General features: G+C 49.0%; 2 protein-coding genes across 2 annotated transcripts in view; one reads left to right on the forward strand and one right to left on the reverse strand.

Annotated features, from left to right (window-relative positions):
• prorsd1 (prolyl-tRNA synthetase domain containing 1) overlaps positions 1–12,422 on the forward strand; it is a 17,620-nt gene extending 5,198 nt beyond the window's left edge. The window contains exon 2 of the mRNA XM_079842309.1: positions 11,264–12,422. Within this exon, the coding sequence (XP_079698435.1) occupies positions 11,264–11,692 (429 nt within the window). The 3' untranslated portion in view covers positions 11,693–12,422. The remainder of the gene's footprint in view (positions 1–11,263) is intronic.
• Positions 12,423–12,942: 520 nt separating this feature from the next.
• The window catches only part of ccdc88ab (coiled-coil domain containing 88Ab), a 94,934-nt gene continuing 83,109 nt past the window's right edge, over positions 12,943–24,767 (reverse strand). The window contains exon 31 of the mRNA XM_079842323.1: positions 12,943–13,314. The gene's annotated coding sequence lies outside the window, so the exon portion shown is untranslated. The remainder of the gene's footprint in view (positions 13,315–24,767) is intronic.

The following is a 24,767-nucleotide window of genomic DNA, read 5'->3' on the forward strand; positions in this document are numbered from 1 at the left end:
GTCTGTCTTTAGCCCAGGTGAGACGCTTCTGACGCTGTCTGTCTTTAGCCCAGGCGAGACGCTTCTGACGCTGTCTGTCTTTAGCCCAGGAGAGACGCTTCTGACGCTGTCTGTCTTTAGTCCAGGTGAGACACTTCTGACTCTGTCTGTCTTTAGCCCAGGAGAGACGCTTCTGACGCTGTCTGTCTTTAGCCCAGGTGAGACACTTCTGACGCTGTCTGTCTTTAGTCCAGGTGAGACACTTCTGACGCTGTCTGTCTTTAGCCCAGGAGAGACACTTCTGACGCTGTCTGTCTTTAGTCCAGGCGAGACACTTCTGACGCTGTCTGTCTTTAGTCCAGGCGAGACGCTTCTGACGCTGTCTGTCTTTAGCCCAGGCGAGACGCTTCTGACGCTGTCTGTCTTTAGCCCAGGCGAGACGCTTCTGACGCTGTCTGTCTTTAGTCCAGGCGAGACACTTCTGACGCTGTCTGTCTTTAGCCCAGGCGAGACACTTCTGACGCTGTCTGTCTTTAGCCCAGGCGAGACGCTTCTGACGCTGTCTGTCTTTAGCCCAGGCGAGACGCTTCTGACGCTGTCTGTCTTTAGCCCAGGCGAGACGCTTCTGACGCTGTCTGTCTTTAGTCCAGGCGAGACACTTCTGACGCTGTCTGTCTTTAGCCCAGGCGAGACACTTCTGACGCTGTCTGTCTTTAGCCCAGGCGAGACACTTCTGACGCTGTCTGTCTTTAGCCCAGGCGAGACGCTTCTGACGCTGTCTGTCTTTAGCCCAGGCGAGACACTTCTGACGCTGTCTGTCTTTAGCCCAGGCGAGACGCTTCTGACGCTGTCTGTCTTTAGTCCAGGCGAGACACTTCTGACGCTGTCTGTCTTTAGCCCAGGCGAGACACTTCTGACGCTGTCTGTCTTTAGCCCAGGCGAGACGCTTCTGACGCTGTCTGTCTTTAGCCCAGGCGAGACGCTTCTGACGCTGTCTGTCTTTAGCCCAGGCGAGACGCTTCTGACGCTGTCTGTCTTTAGCCCAGGCGAGACGCTTCTGACGCTGTCTGTCTTTAGCCCAGGCGAGACGCTTGCTTCTGACGCTGTCTGTCTTTAGCCCAGGCGAGACGCTTCTGACGCTGTCTGTCTTTAGCCCAGGTGAGACGCTTCTGACGCTGTCTGTCTTTAGCCCAGGCGAGACGCTTCTGACGCTGTCTGTCTTTAGTCCAGGCGAGACGCTTCTGACGCTGTCTGTCTTTAGCCCAGGCGAGACGCTTCTGACGCTGTCTGTCTTTAGCCCAGGCGAGACGCTTCTGACGTTGTCTGTCTTTAGCCCAGGCGAGACGCTTCTGACGCTGTCTGTCTTCAGCCCAGGTGAGACGCTTCTGACGCTGTCTGTCTTTAGCCCAGGCGAGACGCTTCTGACGCTGTCTGTCTTTAGCCCAGGCGAGACGCTTCTGACGCTGTCTGTCTTTAGCCCAGGTGAGACGCTTCTGACGCTGTCTGTCTTTAGCCCAGGCGAGACGCTTCTGACGCTGTCTGTCTTCAGCCCAGGTGAGACGCTTCTGACGCTGTCTGTTGGTCAAGAGTGCGAGAGCTGAAACCTGTCTGTCATACGTCTGTGTGTAGTGGTTCTTGAAGCACTGACTCCAGCTCCAGTCCACTCTTTGTGAATCTCCTCCACATTTTTGAATGGGTTTTGTTTCACAATCCTCTCCAGGGTGCGGTTATCCCTATTGCTTGTACACTTTTTTTCTAGCACATCTTTTCAGCACATCTGATTAGAGTGTGGCACCAGGGGTCTTCATTTTTTGCAGTGTAAAGACAGAAGTAAAGTGATGTAGGCAAATAAATGAACAGTTTATTTATTTGCATAGTAGTAAAATACTAATGTTTGCTAATTAATTCCAGTTATTTTTACCTTAAACTTTATGCAAGCAGCTGTTCTGGGTTCTCCAGAGGCCACAGCCAGTGTGATTTTGTAAAAAATAAATAATACAAAAATATTAAACGCATGTAATATCACTTTTTTAATAGCCTAATGTTTTTACTCTGCAGTTGTGCAGTTTTACGGGGGTGTATAGAAATTTTAAAATGTATTTGCCGAAATTAGTAATGATATTTATATACAGGTTTATTTAAAATAGCAACATTTTATGTACAATTCACATTAAATATCAAAATTTCTCAGTTGAATTCCTGGTGAAAACATGAATACTCATAGTTTAGTGGACGATTGCTGCCATCTACTGGAAAACAAACACTTTTGCTAGTTCTCAATGAATAGTTTGTGCATGAATGTTAGATGCACTCTTGCTCTTTGTGTTTAGGCTGTAATGTGACATAGGTGCAATTTTTGTACAGTTTGACTATCATCAGCCTTTAAAAAATAAAAAATAATAATAATATCATGAACATAATGACGGGGTAGAATGGACTGGACATCATATAAAACAACAACAACAATAAAAATAAAACATCAATGCATTACACAAATAAAACAGTAGGAGTGTTTCCTCAACTTAGACTGATAACGTGTAGAGCTAAACCCTGACACAAGGGGCACCAAGTCAAATCTGGCCTAGGGCAGCAAATTGGTCAGGGCTGGCCCTACTACAGCAGGACGGCTCTATGGTGTGTGTAGTGGAACTGTAACTTATATACTTGATTAGCGGCTTGTCATGCGTGAGTTTACAACATGTGTGTGTTTACTCATGGTTTATGAGGATATGATTTGGTTTATGGACTGTTATATGTGATTTAATGTTAGCAGTAGCGAGCGGAACGGTTTAGCACATCAGACTAGTGTGTGTTCACACAGAAAAACACTGGAATAGCAGCGCTTAAATGAACGAGTCGATAGCGAACAACACACACATCTGAAGTTTTACTCACCGCCGGCTTCCAACACACGACCGTGAACCTTAATCTCTGGGGCCGCTCCATCTTTAGCATCAGACCAGCTACAAATCCGCCAGTGAACTGGGCCTAAACCATCATCGCTGAAATGCAGGGGTCCATTAACGCTGGGTTCTGTGGGAAGCTGTGCAGGGTTGTCTTGCCCTGACAACCACACACACACACACACACACACACGCACACACACTGCAGCGCTGCCGCTTCCCTAAAGCATTTGCTCTCTCGCTGTAGTCGCGTCCCCTTCCGGGAGAAGAGCCCGATCGAGGACATCCGCCCCATCTGACGTCACACAGGCCCATACTCGAAGAAAAACACTCCGAAACTTGTGAGAAACCGGAGTATTTCTGGCACAGAAACACTCCATCAAACGTCCAACTTATTTTGTGAACCTTTGCCCATGTTTAGCTTGAGAATCAAGTCTTCAACAGTGTGAATGAAACCGCCCCCCCCCCCTTTACCTCATGTAGGGTTCAGTGTGTTATCCTGTCCACTAGGAGGCGCTCATGTCTAATCCCTGATGTGTTTTCCCTGAAGAGACGCTGAGAGAGTGAAGCAGTTCTGTGTCTCTAATAATATCAACACATTCATTATTTATCTCTCATCCACCTGTAATTATTTATAATGTTATGTTTTATTATTTGGTCCGCCTGACCTGCGGATATAACCGTGATCCGCTCAACACACACACACACACACACACACACACACATCCGCTGAACTTCACTGCAGATGAATCAGCATGATCTTCTTTTCCCTTCAGATAACAAGTCGAGCGAGTCAACAACCCAAAGCAGGAGAGGCGGATTATTAATTATTTAAAGCAATCGGAGGGCCGTGATGCGTTTAACATATTCCTGTGAAGCAGAAAAGCTTAAAATATAGAAGAGTAAAATATATTGAGAATATAATCCATATCAGTATCAGTTAAAAACGAGAATTGTTACTGATTAGTTGGCGTCCACACAGCTGACATGTTTATCTGTGGTTAACCACTTCCTGCCCTTCTACAGCTCTGGGATGTTCATTAGTGATCTCTCTCTCGCTGACACACACACATATATCTGTCTGTCTGTCTGTCTGTCTGTCTGTCTGTCTATCTATATATAATCAGTGTTGTTGCTCGATAGAGACGAGGGCTTGAAAAAGCCTGATATTTTCTGTTTTGACATCCGTTTCTGACGCGTATTTTTGCCGTTCAGACTCATTGAGGTTTTTTCCACTGTTGTCTCATTTTATCACGTCAACACACAACAAAAGATCTCAGCAAAATATCACTCGCAAATTAATATTTTTGGTTGCAAATGCAGTGTTTCTTGGGTTAAATTATATTTGCTTGGATTCATTAATATCCACTTGTGTGTGCTTATATAAGTATCATTAAAAATATTAGGATGTACGTTATTAACTTTTTAAAATTCACATTTAAAGAAATCTAGTGTTTGATCATGTCTAAATATGTATTCAAATGCAAAACCTAAAAATAAGTAAGCAGTTATGATCTGCAATACTTTTTTGAGCAACTAGACTAGACACATATATATTTATTAAAGAGCCATACAGGCACCAGCGCTAATGGCATTACAAATGGAAATTATTCTTTTTCCAGCCACAAAATGACTCTAATTTGCCTCTTTGCATTGGAATTCTCTATTTTAACCTTTATTACTACACTAATTGTAATATAAATAGGAAAAAATAATTTAATTCATTAAATGGTCATTATTGCACAAATAGTAGGCCTATTTAGTACCAAAAGATCTCCTCAAAATATTCAATAAATATTATTAAACTGAAATATACATGTATTTAATTGAAAAATAGTTAAGGTGTATGTCACATTTGATGATCAATGAGTGAGTGTGAGTAATTAGGTAGGAATACCTGAGGGCTAAATACAGGAAAAACATTAACATTAATGTCAACAATTTTGCATCTCCATCTCTCTCCATAATAAAATGATCCTGTAAATATGGTTGATGTAATAATCACTGCACACTTGCTGTTTCCCAGAACCTGATGTTGAAGCTGATGTTCATCCATTCTAATGTATGGCCACTGGTTCATGTGGAACTACTGAGAGCTCCGTGAACCTCGCAGGGAGAGGAAATGGACCTGAACGAATACGCTGCGTGTTTTAAATAGTGTAAAAAAAAAAAACAAGAATAACGACGTGCAATATGTGGTGGCCGGTGTTGATTCTGTGGCGCAGCGCCATGTGTTCGTCTGTGTGTGGGAAACGATGGGTTACTTAACGTAATCCCGGGTTCTTTGATAACTTCGCCCGGTGTTTCACTTATGGGAATCGCTTTGGGCGTGACCAACTACAGAAGCTCCTATGACATCACGTCTGTCTTTGACACTCAGGTCGACCTGAGATCAGGCTCCGCCCCCACCTATAACACTCAGGTCGACCTGAGATCAGGCTCCGCCCCCACCTATAACACTCAGGTCGACCTGAGATCAGGCTCCGCCCCCACCTATAACACTCAGGTCGACCTGAGATCAGGCTCCGCCCCCACCTATAACACTCAGGTCGACCCCTATCGAAGTCATTATAGAGAGATTTCTTCCCGTTCCTGTGCAAGGAGCGAAGGCTATGCCTAATCATCCCGACATGCTGGCTCCTAGCACTGCATGAGCTAAGGATGGTTCAGACACATCCAGTCTATAAAACCACACGAAAGTGTGCGGCGTAGCCCAACTTGCTGCCGCACATATCTCCTGAACAGAAACTCCCTTAAGGAAGGCCCATGCCCGTAGTGGAGCGGCCCTTCAGCCCTCAGGAGGTTGAGAACCTCTGCATTTATATGCTAGAGATATAGCTTCTACAATCCAATGGGACAGACGCTGACTCGACAGCGGCTTCCCTTTGTGAGGAGTAGCCCAAGACACAAACAGCTGGTCATTCCTTCTGAAAACTGCTGTCCTTTCCATGTACCAATGAAGCGCCCGTACTGGACATAAAGAGTTCAATCTCCTATCCTCTGGAGAAGAGAACGGAGGAGGGTGGAAAGCTGTGAGTTCTGTAGTCGGACATCTATAAGACGAGTCCACTACTTTAGGTTCAAAAGCAGGGTTAGGGCGAAAGGAAACCTTAGTGCGCCCTAAGGAGAACTGAAAACTAGACGGGCTGATAGACAAGGCCTGTAAGTCGCTCACTCGCTTCACTGTCAGCAGTGCTAACAGCAGTGCTGTCTTAAGAGTGATAAACTTCAACCCTATGCCTTCGAACGGCTCAAACGGGTGTTGAGAAAGAGCCTCTAAAACCATAGACAAATCCCACAAGTTACTCTCACCGGTCGACTGAGATGATGCGGAGAACACAGACGCAGATGCGACCCAGCGCTGAAAGTCTCATTATGAGAAGCCCCAGATGTACCGAAACCACTGACCGAAACCACTGAGGCCATTAAACCCAGCATTCGTAGGCACAGCCTGAACAGGACAATTTTCCCCGTCTGAAAACGGGAGAGACACCGAGTGAAGGACGCGATCCTCTCCTCTGTCAGAGTGACCCGAGAAGAGTTTATACTGAGCCCCAGGTGTTCTGTGTTCTGTGCTGGCTCTAAGCGGCTCTTTTTCCATGTTTATTCTGAATCCCAAGCTGTCGAGATGAATTAACACCATGTCTGCGTCTCAGAGTTTGCTCTTTTGACAAAACGCGTATCTCAGATTCTTATCCCTCTGTTTCTCAATGGAAACAGTGCTGCTTCCACACATTTGCTGAAAACTCTGGGTGCTAAAGACAGACCAAATGGGATGGTTAGAAACTCGTAAGCCGTGCCTCGGTTTGCAAACCTGAGATATTTTCTGTGAGACGGGTAAACATCTGGAAATATGCGTCTGACAGATCAATCGCCACAAACCAATCGTTCTGGCGGATGGAGCGACAAAGCATTTTGTGTGTCAACATTTTGAATGAATACTTCCGTGGGTGTTTGTTGAACACCCGGAGATCTAAAATTGGACGCAGAGATGAGCTCCCCTTCTGTGGAATCACAAAGTAACGAGTAAAACCCCTGACAAGACCATCTGAGAGGAGGCAGATATAGAGCGTCGACTGGGATGGAGGTGATAGGCCACTGAAGACTCTACCCCAGCTCTGCCATCCCTTCAATCTCCAGTTTAGAACATCCCTTGGTCAGGAGCTTGCTCTAAAAAGGAGGAGCCCAAAGGCGGGACATCTTTCATGCAGGCCGGCACGGCTGGTGGGAGCGGTCTCGCTGTGGGTTGAGCATGTGGTCATAAAGATCCTGCTCTGCTCCTTCCACGCTAGGCCCAGCTTACCCGCGTCTGCCTGAGAGCCCGTCAGTTGTTCTAGGGGTCTAGACTGATGGACAGGGAAGGGAGAGTTGTCATCTTCCTCCTCGTCATCCATATCCAAGTCGAGGAGGTCAGAGTTAGCATCTCACCCGGCTCTTCCTCGTCTCACTCGGCTCTTCCTCGTCTCACTCGGCTCTTCCTCGTCTGACCCGGCTCTTCCTCGTCTCACCCGGCTCTTCCTCGTCTGACCCGGCTCTTCCTCGTCTCACCCGGCTCTTCCTCGTCTCACTCGGCTCTTCCTCGTCTCACTCGGCTCTTCCTCGTCTCACTCGGCTCTTCCTCGTCTCACCCGGCTCTTCCTCGTCTCACTCGGCTCTTCCTCGTCTCACCCGGCTCTTCCTCGTCTCACTCGGCTCTTCCTCGTCTCACTCGGCTCTTCCTCGTCTCACCCGGCTCTTCCTCGTCTCACCCGGCTCTTCCTCGTCTGACCCGGCTCTTCCTCGTCTCACTCGGCTCTTCCTCGTCTCACCCGGCTCTTCCTCGTCTCACTCGGCTCTTCCTCGTCTGACCCGGCTCTTCCTCGTCTGACCCGGCTCTTCCTCGTCTCACCCGGCTCTTCCTCGTCTCACTCGGCTCTTCCTCGTCTGACCCGGCTCTTCCTCGTCTCACCCGGCTCTTCCTCGTCTCACCCGGCTCTTCCTTGTCTCACCCGGCTCTTCCTCGTCTGACCCGGCTCTTCCTCGTCTCACTCGGCTCTTCCTCGTCTGACCCGGCTCTTCCTCGTCTCACCCGGCTCTTCCTCGTCTCACCCGGCTCTTCCTCGTCTGACCCGGCTCTTCCTCGTCTCACCCGGCTCTTCCTCGTCTCACTCGGCTCTTCCTCGTCTGACCCGGCTCTTCCTCGTCTCACCCGGCTCTTCCTCGTCTGACCCGGCTCTTCCTCGTCTGACCCGGCTCTTCCTCATCTCACCCGGCTCTTCCTCCTCGTGTGTGAGCAGGTTATCAAACAGAGGAGGCAGATCCGGGGATCCGGCTTCCATCCTTTCGGCCCAGCTCGTGGTAGCTCGCATATGATGGTCAGTAGCCGTAGGTTTCGTATGGGTCTCGCTGGCTAGCCACCGCCACTCAGCCTTCTCTCCAGAGTCTTCACCGGCATTGACCCACAGTGGACGCATGTGTGTGGGTCTGCAAGCGACGTCTTAGCGTGCTTTGAGGCCATACACACGATGCACATGGAGGGTCCCTGCCCGAGATGGTGGCTCCACATGGCGATGGACCTCCTCCCTGCTTTCCACGGATGACCGTCGACTGATGGCTGGAGGAAGAGTGATTTGACGATAGTCTGATGTTTCCCGTAGGGTAGTTAGCCCTTTCAACGGCTCGCCTTAACGCGTAAAGCCTAAGATGACTTGACGTCGCTTAAAATCCTACCGTCGTAATTTAAAGGTCCTGTTCTTCGTGATCCCATTTTTCAAACCTTAGTTAGTGTGTTATGTTGCTGTTAGAGCATAAATAATACCTGTAAAATTATAAAGCTCAAAGTTCAATGCCAAGCGAGGTATTTTATTTAACAGAAGTTTCCTTTCTAAGTCTACAGCGAGCGGCCGGTTTGGACATCCCTGTACTTCCTGCTTTAATGACGTCAGTTGAACAGTTTGTCGACTAAACTCCGCCCACAAGAATATGCAAAAAAGGGGGCGTGGTCTTGTTGCTCTCCCGCATGGAGAAGAGGAAGTGTTGCTTTCGGTTGCGTTTGTAGTGTGTTTGTCGCCATGTCGTCCAGACGCTGTTATTTTCATCCCGGAGTCAGATCACCTTTGTTTGGCCTTCAGGGGCTGTAGTTTGAGCACGTTCATCTAGGGCTGTAATGATTTGACCAAAAATAAAAAATAAATTTTTTTGCCCTCATAAGGTTTTGAGTAAGTTAACTGATAAGGTTTGTACTGTAAATATTTTCTACTATTAAAGGTGGAATTTTTTTTTCTAATGAAAAAGTGCATTTCTTTGTGATTTTAAAATACTTGGAAGGAAACGGTTCACTTTCAGCAGTTATTGTCTATGGGGCAGATTTCTGTTTGTTGTACATCAGATACAGATAAATTAGCACAGTAGGCCTACATTACATTTATCTGAATGCATTAATGAGAGAGTGATTGTGTGTGAATTACTCATACCGTCTCTATTCATTATGAAGCTGTGGTTTGTACTTCAAAGGTATTAAAATGTATGCCTAACGGTTGAGTTTCTGCTACTTTAGTGACTTTACTTTAGTCACAGCTTCTGTCTGAGTGTTCGTTTGTCACACTATATCAGGCATTAGTTCAACATAATACACATCTGATGGTCGAAACTCGCTTTAATGTTCAAACTGGCAGGGCTTAAACCACATACAAATGAAGGTTTGTATGGACGCAGGTTTGAGATCTGCCTTCAGGGCGCGCGCTGCACAGACGCGACTCGGATCTCTCACAGAAAACAGCTGAGCCCTGAACTGAGCAGTTTTCCGTATTGTTGTTGTTGAATAGTTCACAATCGCTTTAAATGTTGAAACTGGCAAGCCTTTAAACGCATACTTGACAAACTTTATGAGCACGAAAGTGAAAGCGATCTGGCTTCGGGGCTTGCGCGCGCCGTGTGTGTGTCAGCGCGTAGGCTACAAGAACAGCAATTAACTGACCTGTATAAACTGTGTAAAACATGCAGTTGCTATAGTGATTCTGGGCATCTATAAACACTGATAACTGCTCCTGCATCTGTGTGTGTGTGTCTGCAGACTGACCTTGATGTGACTGACGGGGCGGAGTCACGTGAAAACCCAAATAACCGACATGGGAAAAATACGTCGGTTAGAGGTTCTGAATGTCGGTTATTTTTCTATTAATCGTACAGCCCTACGTTCATCTCCCCGTTATGGTAAGAGGCGTGACCTTTCCAACGTGCGCTAAGCTGCTGTCCAATCACAACACGGGAACCGCTGGCACAATCAGAACTCGTTACGTATTTCTAAAGGAGGGACTTCATAGAATAAGGAAATCAACAAGCCGTGTTTAGGACCGTGAAAACAGCGGTATACAGATATACAGGTATATTGCACACTGTAAACACAATCAAAGCTTCAAAAAAACAGGAAAAACGGGACCTTTAATACGCGATAGTCTGAACCGAGTAGCTCGCCTTGACGCAGACACTATTCTGTGTTTTGCGATGCCGCTCAACACAGTCCAATCCACTGATATCGCGTTCAGTGGTGTAATCCATTGACGACCCGCCTGTTGAACAGTTTAGCGAAAATCAGTGACGAGGTCGGACGTGCTGAGAGAGCTTGTTGTAGTCCATCACGGGAAGAAAGCGTGAATGACTTCGATAGGGGTCGACCTGAGTGTTATAGGTGGGGGCGGAGCCTGATCTCAGGTCGACCTGAGTGTTATAGGTGGGGGCGGAGCCTGATCTCAGGTCGACCTGAGTGTTATAGGTGGGGGCGGAGCCTGATCTCAGGTCGACCTGAGTGTTATAGGTGGGGGCGGAGCCTGATCTCAGGTCGACCTGAGTGTTATAGGTGGGGGCGGAGCCTGATCTCAGGTCGACCTGAGTGTTATAGGTGGGGACGGAGCCTGATCTCAGGTCGACCTGAGTGTTATAGGTGGGGGCGGAGCCTGATCTCAGGTCGACCTGAGTGTTATAGGTGGGGGCGGAGCCTGATCTCAGGTCGACCTGAGTGTTATAGGTGGGGACGGAGCCTGATCTCAGGTCGACCTGAGTGTTATAGGTGGGGACGGAGCCTGATCTCAGGTCGACCTGAGTGTTATAGGTGGGGGCGGAGCCTGATCTCAGGTCGACCTGAGTGTTATAGGTGGGGACGGAGCCTGATCTCAGGTCGACCTGAGTGTTATAGGTGGGGGCGGAGCCTGATCTCAGGTCGACCTGTCTTTCAAAGCGATTCCCATAAGTGAAACACTCACTGAAGTTAGAAAAAGAACTATGAAATACGACCATTTTAGTTGCAGTCTGGAGCCCTGAATTGCTCAAGCTGTTGTGCAGGTGTTTATTGTGTGTGTGTGTGTGTGTGTGTGTGTGTGTGTGTGTGTGTGTGTGTGTGTGTGCAGGTGCTGACGGTGGAGCAGATGCTCCCTCATGTGGCTCATCTGGATGGTGCGGTCACCAAGAACCTGTTCCTGAAGGATAAGAAGAGGAAGGGCCTGTGGCTGCTGTGTGTGCGGCAGGACCGGCGTGTGGATCTGGGCGAGGTGTCGCGGCGTCTGGGTCTGGGCGGAGGAAACCTGCGTCTGGCGGAGGAGCAGCAGCTGATGGAGAAGCTGTGTGTGCGGCCGGGCTGTGTGACGCCGCTCGCCCTCTTCTGCGACTCGGACCGGAGTGTGAAGCTGGTGCTGGACCGCGACCTGACCCACGGCGGACACCAGCGGCTCTACTTCCACCCCATGACCAACAGCGCCACCATGGGGCTCGCTCCACCCGACCTGCTGCGCTTCCTGCAGCACACCGGGCACGAACCCGTCCTGCTGAGCTTCGACTGACCTGGAGAACGGGACTGCACTGTGCCAAGTGTAAAGTTTGGTGGAGGGGGGGTTATGGGATGGGGTTGTTTTTCAGGGGTTAGTTCCAGTGAAAGGAACTCTTAATGCTTCCCCAAGACATTTTGGACAATTTCATGCTCCCAACTTTGTGGGCTCAGTTTGTGGACGGCCCCTTCCTGTCCCAGCATGCACCAGTGCTCAAAGCGTCTCCATAAAGACATGATGAGGAGTTTGGTGGAGGAACTGGAGTCCTGACCTCAACCCGATAGAACAGCTTTGGGATGAATTAGAGCGGAGACTGAGAGCCAGGCCTTCTCGTCCAACATCACTAATGAAGAATCCCCATAAACACACTCCTAAACCTTGAGGAAAGAAGAGCTGAAGCTGTTAGAGCGACTCCATATTAAACCCTACGGATGAAGAATGAGAAGCTCATGTGTGTGTGTGGCGGCACAACACTTCTAGGGATAAAGTGTGTGTGTGTTAAGCTTTGCCTAGTCAAGCTCCACAGAACAAAGTTGATCTCCAACCACACTCATTACAGAGGTCTCTTCACTCCTCCTCTCCTCTCTATCGCTCCTCCTCTCTATCTCTATTTTAGTGTGTTGTTTCTTCTCTATGAGTGTGTTTTTATTATACTTTGCTAACTATATGTAGTTGTTTTTAAATGTGCTTTATGAATAAACTGAAGCTCATGGTGGAGGAAGAAATAAACAAACGCCAGTTTATCACATCAAATGACTTTATGAAAAGAGGAATGAGTGTATGAGACGCTCACACAGGAGAACAAACAATGCCATCCGCACTCACACACACACACACACACACACACACACACACACACACACACACACACACACACACACACACACACACACACACACACACACACACACACACACACACACACACACACACACACACACACACACACACACACACACACACACACACACACACACACACACCCACACACACACACACACACACACCCACACACACACACACACACACACACACTCACACACACACACCCTCACACACACACACACACTCACACACACACACACACACACACACACACACACACACACACACACACACACACACACACACACACACTCACACACACACACACACACACACACACACTCACACACACACACCCTCACACACACACACACACTCACACACACACACACACTCACACACACACACCCTCACACACACACACACACACACACTCACCATGTCCTCACACCGATGGTGATCTCAGGTGTTACTATCCTTGCGGGGACATTTGGTCCCCAAACTCACACACTCACGCATTCACACACACTCAGTGTTTATTTTTTGGTGTTTTTGACGGGTTTAGTGTGTTTGCAGTGATTCAGCTCATGTTCAATCCTGTGTTGGTCCGTGTGAAGCTCAGCAGCCGCGCGTGTGTGTGTGTTAAAACACACTCGCTCAGCCTCACTCTCGTTTAGGAATCATTTTAGGTCCTTGATTCAAGGAAAAAGAAGGAGATTTCTTTGTTTCAGTTCTGAGGGGTCCATGAATAAAAGAGCGAGGACAGACGGGGTTCCTCAGGGCAGATCAGTCTTCAGTCTTCAGGTGTTTGTCTGTGATGGAGAGAGAGAGAAAGACAGATGAGCGACAGCAGAAAGATCTTCATCCGGCTGCTCATCATCAGAAACAGCCGTTTAACTACCACTCTCAAACACACGCTTTAAACACCTTTACTGTGGACAGGTGGGAGAAATGGCCTGGTTAGGGTTCGGTGTTTCACAGCCTTCCTACCAGTAAAGCTATCCTAACATTACTTAGACCCAGATTTACTAACGGCTTGCAGAGTGAACCCTGTTGGCCTGAAAGATGAGCTGAAGACAGGGAAGGCGAGGCAGGGTTTGCTGGAGGAGCTTCTCTCAGTCCTGAGGGGTTTACATTAGTCCTGAGGGGAGGGATCGTCAGTTTGGATTTATTTACCGCCCAATAAAAGCACGTCTTACACCAGACGTTAACTGTAGATTGTGCTGGTCATGATGGAAACGATCGGTGTGTGATCACAGAGCGTCAGTAGATCACACACAACAGTCCCCATAACCTGTGCTATGATGGACTAAAGCAGTGATATTAAAACATCACACTCAGTTTACACCGATGATGATGGACACTACACACATTACTGATGATGATGCGCACTACACACACCCTGTACAAAGTATGCATCATCAGTAATGTGTGTATTGAGTTTGGTCTTGTAATATCACTCTTACTGCATTAATACTGACTGCAGACCTGTGCCCATGAGTGGTGGGCAGTGGAGGAGAGCCTAGTTTTGCCTGCAGATGTTGTATAAGCGTGGCGTCCCCTGAACACTATAGTTGTGTCGTCTGTGGTCCCGAATGGCCCCTAAACCCTCAGCTCTTCCTCTGAGTCCACATATCCAAATCATAATTACAATCACCTGTTGACATCACCTGTTTCAAATCACATCATTATTTAACCATTTTACCTCATTACTAGCCCTAAACTGCTCCTGTCCCAACTTTTTTTGAAATGTGTTGCAGGTCTGAATGACAGGAAAGGATGCATATTTACAAATGACATGAAGTTGACCAGACAAAACATGAAATATTTTGTGTTCATATTGTCTGCAATGAAATACAAGTCAAAGTAAATTTAGAAATCACTTTTTTTATTTATTTGCGTTTTCCAACTTTTTCTGATTTGGGGTTGTATAAACAATATCCCATAACGACAACACATGACCGGACGCTTCTCCCAGAACACCTTCATGATGAGACACCTGACGAGTCTCACCCCTCATCCTCAGCTCAGTGTATCACACACACACACACACACACACACACCCCTCATCCTCAGTGTATCACACACACACACACACACACCCCTCATCCTCAGCTCAGTGTATCACACACACACACACACACACACACACCCCTCATCCTCAGTGTATCACACACACACACACACACACACACACCCCTCATCCTCAGCTCAGTGTATCACACACACACACACCCCTCATCCTCAGTGTATCACACACACACACACACACCCCTCATCCTCAGTGTATCACACACACCCCTCATCCTCAGTGTATCACACACACACACACACACACACACCCCTCATCCTCAGTGTATCACACACACACACCCCTCATCCTCAGTGTATCACACACACACACACACACACACCCCTCATCCTCAGTGTATCACACACACACACACACACACACACCCCTCATCCTCAGTGTATCACACACACACACCCCTCATCCTCAGCTCAGTGTATCACACACACACACCCCTCATCCTCAGTGTATCACACACACACACACACACACCCCTCATCCTCAGTGTATCACACACACACACACACACCCCTCATCCTCAGCTCAGTGTATCACACACACACACCCCTCATCCTCAGTGTATCACACACACACACACCCCTCATCCTCAGTGTATCACACACACACACACACACCCCTCATCCTCAGCTCAGTGTATCACACACACACACCCCTCATCCTCAGTGTATCACACACACACACACACACACACCCCTCATCCTCAGTGTATCACACACACACACCCCTCATCCTCAGTGTATCACACACACACACCCCTCATCCTCAGTGTATCACACACACACACACACACCCCTCATCCTCAGCTCAGTGTATCACACACACACACCCCTCATCCTCAGTGTATCACACACACACACCCCTCATCCTCAGTGTATCACACACACACACCCCTCATCCTCAGTGTATCACACACACACACACACACACCCCTCATCCTCAGCTCAGTGTATCACACACACACACACACACCCCTCATCCTCAGTGTATCACACACACACACCCCTCATCCTCAGCTCAGTGTATCACACACACACACCCCTCATCCTCAGTGTATCACACACACACACACACACACACACACACACACACCCCTCATCCTCAGTGTATCACACACACACACCCCTCATCCTCAGTGTATCACACACACACACACACACCCCTCATCCTCAGTGTATCACACACACACACACACACACCCCTCATCCTCAGTGTATCACACACACACACCCCTCATCCTCAGTGTATCACACACACACACACACACACACACACACACACACACCCCTCATCCTCAGCTCAGTGTATCACACACACACACACACCCCTCATCCTCAGTGTATCACACACACACACACACACACCCCTCATCCTCAGTGTATCACACACACACACACACACACCCCTCATCCTCAGCTCAGTGTATCACACACACACACCCCTCATCCTCAGTGTATCACACACACACACACACACACCCCTCATCCTCAGCTCAGTGTATCACACACACACACCCCTCATCCTCAGTGTATCACACACACACACACACACCCCTCATCCTCAGCTCAGTGTATCACACACACACACACCCCTCATCCTCAGTGTATCACACACACACACACACACACACCCCTCATCCTCAGTGTATCACACACACACACACACACACCCCTCATCCTCAGCTCAGTGTATCACACACACACACCCCTCATCCTCAGTGTATCACACACACACACACACACCCCTCATCCTCAGTGTATCACACACACACACACACACACCCCTCATCCTCAGTGTATCACACACACCCCTCATCCTCAGTGTATCACACACACACACACACACACACACCCCTCATCCTCAGTGTATCACACACACACACACACACACCCCTCATCCTCAGTGTATCACACACACACACACACACACACACACACACACACACACACACACACACCCCTCATCCTCAGTGTATCACACACACACACACACCCCTCATCCTCAGTGTATCACACACACACACACACACCCCTCATCCTCAGTGTATCACACACACACACACACACACACACACACACACACCCCTCATCCTCAGTGTATCACACACACACACACCCCTCATCCTCAGTGTATCACACACACACACACCCCTCATCCTCAGTGTATCACACACACACACACACACACCCCTCATCCTCAGTGTATCACACACACACACCCCTCATCCTCAGTGTATCACACACACACACCCCTCATCCTCAGTGTATCACACACACACACACACACACCCCTCATCCTCAGTGTATCACACACACACACCCCTCATCCTCAGTGTATCACACACACACACCCCTCATCCTCAGTGTATCACACACACACACACACACACCCCTCATCCTCAGTGTATCACACACACACACACCCCTCATCCTCAGTGTATCACACACACACACACACACCCCTCATCCTCAGTGTATCACACACACACACACACACACACACACACACACACACACACACACACACACCCCTCATCCTCAGTGTATCACACACACACACACACACACACCCCTCATCCTCAGTGTATCACACACACACACACACACCCCTCATCCTCAGCTCAGTGTATCACACACACACACACACCCCTCATCCTCATCCTCAGTGTATCACACACACACACACACCCCTCATCCTCAGTGTATCACACACACACACACACCCCTCATCCTCATCCTCAGTGTATCACACACACACACACACCCCTCATCCTCAGTGTATCACACACACACACACACACACACCCCTCATCCTCAGTGTATCACACACACACACACACACCCCTCATCCTCAGCTCAGTGTATCACACACACACACACACCCCTCATCCTCATCCTCAGTGTATCACACACACACCCCTCATCCTCATCCTCAGTGTATCACACACACACCCCTCATCCTCAGTGTATCACACACACACACACCCCTCATCCTCAGTGTATCACACACACACCCCTCATCCTCATCCTCAGTGTATCACACACACACACACACCCCTCATCCTCAGTGTATCACACACACACCCCTCATCCTCAGTGTATCACACACACACACACACACACCCCTCATCCTCAGCTCAGTGTATCACACACACACACACCCCTCATCCTCAGTGTATCACACACACACACACCCCTCATCCTCAGTGTATCACACACACACACACACACACACACACACACACACACACACACCCCTCATCCTCAGTGTATCACACACACACACACACCCCTCATCCTCAGTGTATCACACACACACACACCCCTCATCCTCAGTGTATCACACACACACACACACACACACACACACACCCCTCATCCTCAGTGTATCACACACACACACACCCCTCATCCTCAGTGTATCACACACACACACACCCCTCATCCTCAGTGTATCACACACACACACACACACCCCTCATCCTCAGTGTATCACACACACACACACACCCCTCATCCTCAGTGTATCACACACACACACACACACCCCTCATCCTCAGTGTATCACACACACACACACACACCCCTCATCCTCAGTGTATCACACACACACACACACACACCCCTCATCCTCAGTGTATCACACACACACACACACACCCCTCATCCTCAGTGTATCACACACACACACACACACACCCCTCATCCTCAGTGTATCACACACACACACACACACACCCCTCATCCTCAGTGTATCACACACACACACACACACACCCCTCATCCTCAGTGTATCACACACACACACACACACCCCTCATCCTCAGTGTATCACACACACACACACACACACCCCTCATCCTCAGTGTATCACACACACACACACACACCCCTCATCCTCAGCGTATCACACACACACACACACCCCTCATCCTCAGCTCAGTGTATCACACACACACACACCCCTCATCCTCAGTGTATCACACACACACCCCTCATCCTCATCCTCAGTGTATCACACACACACCCCTCATCCTCAGTGTATCACACACACACCCCTCATCCTCAGTGTATCACACACACACACACCCCTCATCCTCAGTGTATCACACACACACACACCCCTCATCCTCAGTGTATCACACACACACACACACACCCCTCATCCTCAGTGTATCACACACACACACACACACACCCCTCATCCTCAGTGTATCACACACACACACCCCTCATCCTCAGTGTATCACACACACACACCCCTCATCCTCAGTGTATCACACACACACACACACACACACCCCTCATCCTCAGTGTATCACACACACACACACCCCTCATCCTCAGTGTATCACACACACACACACACACCCCTCATCCTCAGTGTATCACACACACACACACACACCCCTCATCCTCAGTGTATCACACACACACACACACACCCCTCATCCTCAGTGTATCACACACACACACACACACACACACACCCCTCATCCTCAGTGTATCACACACACACACACACACCCCTCATCCTCAGTGTATCACACACACACACACACCCCTCATCCTCAGTGTATCACACACACACACACACACACCCCTCATCCTCAGTGTATCACACACACACACACACACACACCCCTCATCCTCAGCGTATCACACACACACACACACCCCTCATCCTCAGCTCAGTGTATCACACACACACACACACACACACCCCTCATCCTCAGTGTATCACACACACACCCCTCATCCTCATCCTCAGTGTATCACACACACACACACACCCCTCATCCTCAGTGTATCACACACACACCCCTCATCCTCAGTGTATCACACACACACACACCCCTCATCCTCAGTGTATCACACACACACCCCTCATCCTCATCCTCAGTGTATCACACACACACCCCTCATCCTCATCCTCAGTGTATCACACACACACACACCCCTCATCCTCAGCTCAGTGTATCACACACACACACCCCTCATCCTCAGTGTATCACACACACACACACCCCTCATCCTCAGTGTATCACACACACACCCCTCATCCTCATCCTCAGTGTATCACACACACACCCCTCATCCTCATCCTCAGTGTATCACACACACACCCCTCATCCTCATCCTCAGTGTATCACACACACACACACCCCTCATCCTCAGTGTATCACACACACACCCCTCATCCTCATCCTCAGTGTATCACACACACACACACCCCTCATCCTCATCCTCAGTGTATCACACACACACACACCCCTCATCCTCAGTGTATCACACACACACCCCTCATCCTCATCCTCAGTGTATCACACACACACACACACCCCTCATCCTCATCCTCAGTGTATCACACACACACACACCCCTCATCCTCAGTGTATCACACACACACCCCTCATCCTCAGTGTATCACACACACACACACACACCCCTCATCCTCAGTGTATCACACACACACCCCTCATCCTCAGTGTATCACACACACACACACCCCTCATCCTCAGTGTATCACACACACACCCCTCATCCTCAGTGTATCACACACACACACACCCCTCATCCTCAGTGTATCACACACACACCCCTCATCCTCATCCTCAGTGTATCACACACACACACACCCCTCATCCTCAGTGTATCACACACACACACACACACACACCCCTCATCCTCAGCTCAGTGTATCACACACACACACACCCCTCATCCTCAGTGTATCACACACACACACACCCCTCATCCTCAGTGTATCACACACACACCCCTCATCCTCAGCTCAGTGTATCACACACACACACACCCCTCATCCTCAGTGTATCACACACACACACACCCCTCATCCTCAGTGTATCACACACACACACCCCTCATCCTCAGCGTATCACACACACACACACACACACCCCTCATCCTCAGTGTATCACACACACCCCTCATCCTCATCCTCAGTGTATCACACACACACACACCCCTCATCCTCATCCTCAGTGTATCACACACACACACACACACCCCTCATCCTCAGCTCAGTGTATCACACACACACACCCCTCATCCTCAGTGTATCACACACACACACACACACACACACACACACACACACACACCGACTGTGGCTCTCAGCGAACACGCGTGTGATGACCTCACAGAAGCTCCCGCAGGTCAGGTGTTTGAGCTCATGTTTACCTGATGATGTGTGTGCAGGGTCACGACCTCCCGTCCTCCGAGGTCATCCGCGGATCCACTGGCGGACGGTCAGAACTGCTGCTCTAGAACTGGCTGATGTGTGTGTGTGTGTGTGTGTGTGTGTGCTGAGCACCAGAGCCGCTCTAACAGCAGAATACATCAGCACTGCAAGGGTTAAAGGTCACTTCACTTCAGAACACATTTTTATGATTTTGTCAGGTTAGGGTTTAAAATGGGCCTTTTGTGTGCGACATCGTTGTTTTACCCGTGTGTGTGTGTGTGTGTGTGTGTGTGTGTGTGTGAAGGGCGTAGGGTTTGCATGATCGGTTCGTTAACTCTGGGTCGGTACTTCCGCCGACGTCACGTGACCTTTCCAACGTGATGATGTCATGCGTGACGCAGAGCATTTGAGGTAAAAAGGCATTTATATTTGTGTAGAAACTGGCCGATGATTATGGGCTGTTCCTGTGAAACTGCTGTGATCTGGACCCACTGAAGGCCATTATTGAGGAGGAATCCTCAGACTGAAGAGAACATGTTGATGAGGAGAGGGAATCATCAGGACACGGATTCTCAAGTCCACTACTTCAGTTCGGCTCAGGTCTGAAGATTAGAAGCTTTTATTTGATTGTGTTAGTGTGTTGTTGTTTTGTCTTTAATGATGCCATTAAACGTTTAAAATACGGTCTGTATGTTGTTTACACATTCATTTGAACTTTTGTTTGATTGATGATATTGAACACAAGATCCCGATTATAGAGTTAAATAACAGAATCTGTGATTAACACACACACACACACACACACACACACACACACACACACACACACACACACACACACACACACACACACACACACACACACACACACACTCTGAGCAAGTCCTGCCTGTGAACAGATGAAGTCCTCACGCCACTGGTAACGACTTTCCCGAGCAGCGATTGGCTGTTTATTTAGAGGGCGGGACTTATTTGGCCATATAGTGTGTTGTTTGTCTCTCTGGTTGGCATGTGCCCTCGATGTGCCCTGAAGAGAGCCCACCACACACCTCAGCCACCAGAGGGCGGAGCCAGAGGGTGGAGTCAGGGGGTGGAGTCAGAGGGCAGAGTCAGAGGGCGGAGCCAGAGGGCGGAGTCAGAGGGCGGAGTCAGAGGGTGGAGTCAGAGGGCGGAGCCAGAGGGCGGAGCCAGAGGGCAGAGTCAGAGGGTGGAGTCAGAGGGCGGAGCCAGAGGGCGGAGCCAGAGGGCAGAGTCAGAGGGCGGAGCCAGAGGGCAGAGCCAGAGGGCAGAGTCAGAGGGCGGAGCCAGAGGGCAGAGTCAGAGGGCGGAGCCAGAGGGCAGAGTCAGAGGGTGGAGTCAGGGGGCGGAGTCAGAGGGCGGAGCCAGAGGGCAGAGTCAGAGGGCGGAGTCAGAGGGCAGAGTCAGAGGGCAGAGTCAGAGGGCGGAGCCAGAGGGCAGAGCCAGAGGGCAGAGTCAGAGGGCGGAGCCAGAGGGCAGAGTCAGAGGGCGGAGCCAGAGGGCAGAGTCAGAGGGTGGAGTCAGGGGGCGGAGTCAGAGGGCGGAGCCAGAGGGCAGAGTCAGAGGGCGGAGTCAGAGGGCAGAGTCAGAGGGCAGAGTCAGAGGGCGGAGCCAGAGGGCAGAGCCAGAGGGCAGAGTCAGAGGGCGGAGCCAGAGGGCAGAGTCAGAGGGCGGAGCCAGAGGGCAGAGTCAGAGGGCGGAGCCAGAGGGCAGAGTCAGAGGGTGGAGTCAGGGGGCGGAGTCAGAGGGCGGAGCCAGAGGGCAGAGTCAGAGGGCGGAGTCAGAGGGCAGAGTCAGAGGGCAGAGTCAGAGGGCGGAGTCAGAGGGTGGAGTCAGAGGGCGGAGCCAGAGGGCGGAGCCAGAGGGCAGAGTCAGAGGGCGGAGCCAGAGGGCAGAGTCAGAGGGCGGAGTCAGAGGGCGGAGCCAGAGGGCGGAGCCAGAGGGCAGAGTCAGAGGGCGGAGCCAGAGGGCAGAGTCAGAGGGCGGAGTCAGAGGGCGGAGCCAGAGGGCGGAGTCAGAGGGCAGAGTCAGAGGGCGGAGTCAGAGGGCGGAGCCAGAGGGCGGAGTCAGAGGGCAGAGTCAGAGGGCGGAGGCAGAGTCAGAGGGCAGAGTCAGAGGGCGGAGTCAGGGGGCGGAGTCAGGGGGTGGAGCCAGAGGGCGGAGTCAGAGGGCGGAGGACATGGACAACACTAATCTTTCACGGTTTAATCAATATTGCCATTTTGATTTTAATCACGACTTTATATATATATATATATATAATGTTTCACTCTCTCACACACACACACACACACACACACACACATTTTGAGGGCGCTGGGGTGAGGATTGGGTGCTCGTCCACACTAATGACGTCTCACTCTCACTGTTGCTTCACTGACCGCCTGTAATGGACACACTATCTCATCTCAGCACTTCTGATGAATAAATATACTATTTTTAATGTTGTCATTTCATCTGAATATCAACATCTGAGATTTAGTCGAACAGTTGATCTAATTGTGTCTCTTGTGATGTATGACATTGTGTTACGTTGAATATCAAAGTGTGTGTGTACATTTGTTAATGAGGGATTTGTGGAGTAAATATTACAGCTTTTATTTTGAAGAAAAAAGATTAAATTAGACCCGTGGGGTAAGATGACCCAGCTATATTTGGCACAGAAGGCCCCAGGGCGCACGTCACATACATATTGTAATTAACAGGCTATTATTGAATATTTTCATGATTCAGAAGCATCTTCACTTTCATTCACAGCTATAGATTAATGCAGGATTCAGATTTTTCTGTTAGCAGTTTTTCTACTAAATTGTCAAAGTAAAATTTTTAATTGAATATTTTATTTAGTATTTTATATTAGTGACACTTTTGATATAATTCTTATTACTATTTATATATTTTTTAAAAGTCATTTATACATTCTGTATCAGTTTATGGGTTATTATATGAAATTAGGCCTATATATTCTACACAGTGTGCCATCGACAGCAACACTGGTGTTATTAATATTAGAGATCAGGGACAAACACTCGATTAGACAAGAGGGGTCGCCTGGGAAAACCCAGACAACTTCCGGCAAATTTAGATTTGCTCTGCAAGTAGTCTGGCAAAGCCCATTCAAACCCATTTCTAAACCCTAGAAATCGCGGCACCAATCAGAAACGTTGAGGCTTTACACGATGACGACAGCGCAGCGACAGAGAAGCAGATTCTGTACACTGACTACAAAGATGGATGCAGCAGTGGAACATCACTATCAGCTATCGCGGCTGTTTGAAGCGATTTAAACTTTTCCATTCCGTTAAAACCAGAGCAAAGAACAACACTAGAAGCCTTCATATCTAAAAAAGATGTAATCGCTGTCTTACCGACTGGATTCGGCAAAAGTCTGATATACCAGCTTGCTGATCTTAGTGAGAGCCCTCTGGTAGTGTTAATGTTTCACAAAATATAGCTTTAAGTCCTTTTCAGGCGAGAATGTAGTTGTTTTTAAAGCCAAAATCTGTGGTTTATTTATAAAGAGAGCGCCTTTTTGAAAATGTGATCTGCTGTTTTTGGAGTTGTGAGCTCCAGTGGACCAGCGGCGCTCAATCGCTCATTAACCCCAGCGAGAGGAGCCTTTCCTCGGCCAGTCCTTCTGCCGTCTGCCGCTGGCTCTGATGTCAAGATATGATTCGTCTTGTGTGGATCTAACGGCTGATCTTTGCTCTCAGTAATCTATAATTTGGACGGTAAACAGACGTCAGATTTTGTTGCTGATTTGAAATGTTATTTAATTGTGTTTTTGAGATTTGATGATTTCAGGAAAGATGGGACTTGACTCTTGAACGCCTGAATCCAATATGGCCGCCGAGTGAACAGACTCTCTCTGAAAGTGATTGATTCATTTCTGTTTTAATGGATAGCCAGCCATAGGGAAACGGCATACACTCAGAGCTCATTGTGTGTGTGTGT

The sequence above is a fragment of the Gobio gobio genome, assembly GCF_949357685.1.
Source record: "Gobio gobio genome assembly, chromosome: 18".
NCBI classification, from domain to species: Eukaryota; Metazoa; Chordata; class Actinopteri; order Cypriniformes; family Gobionidae; genus Gobio; species Gobio gobio.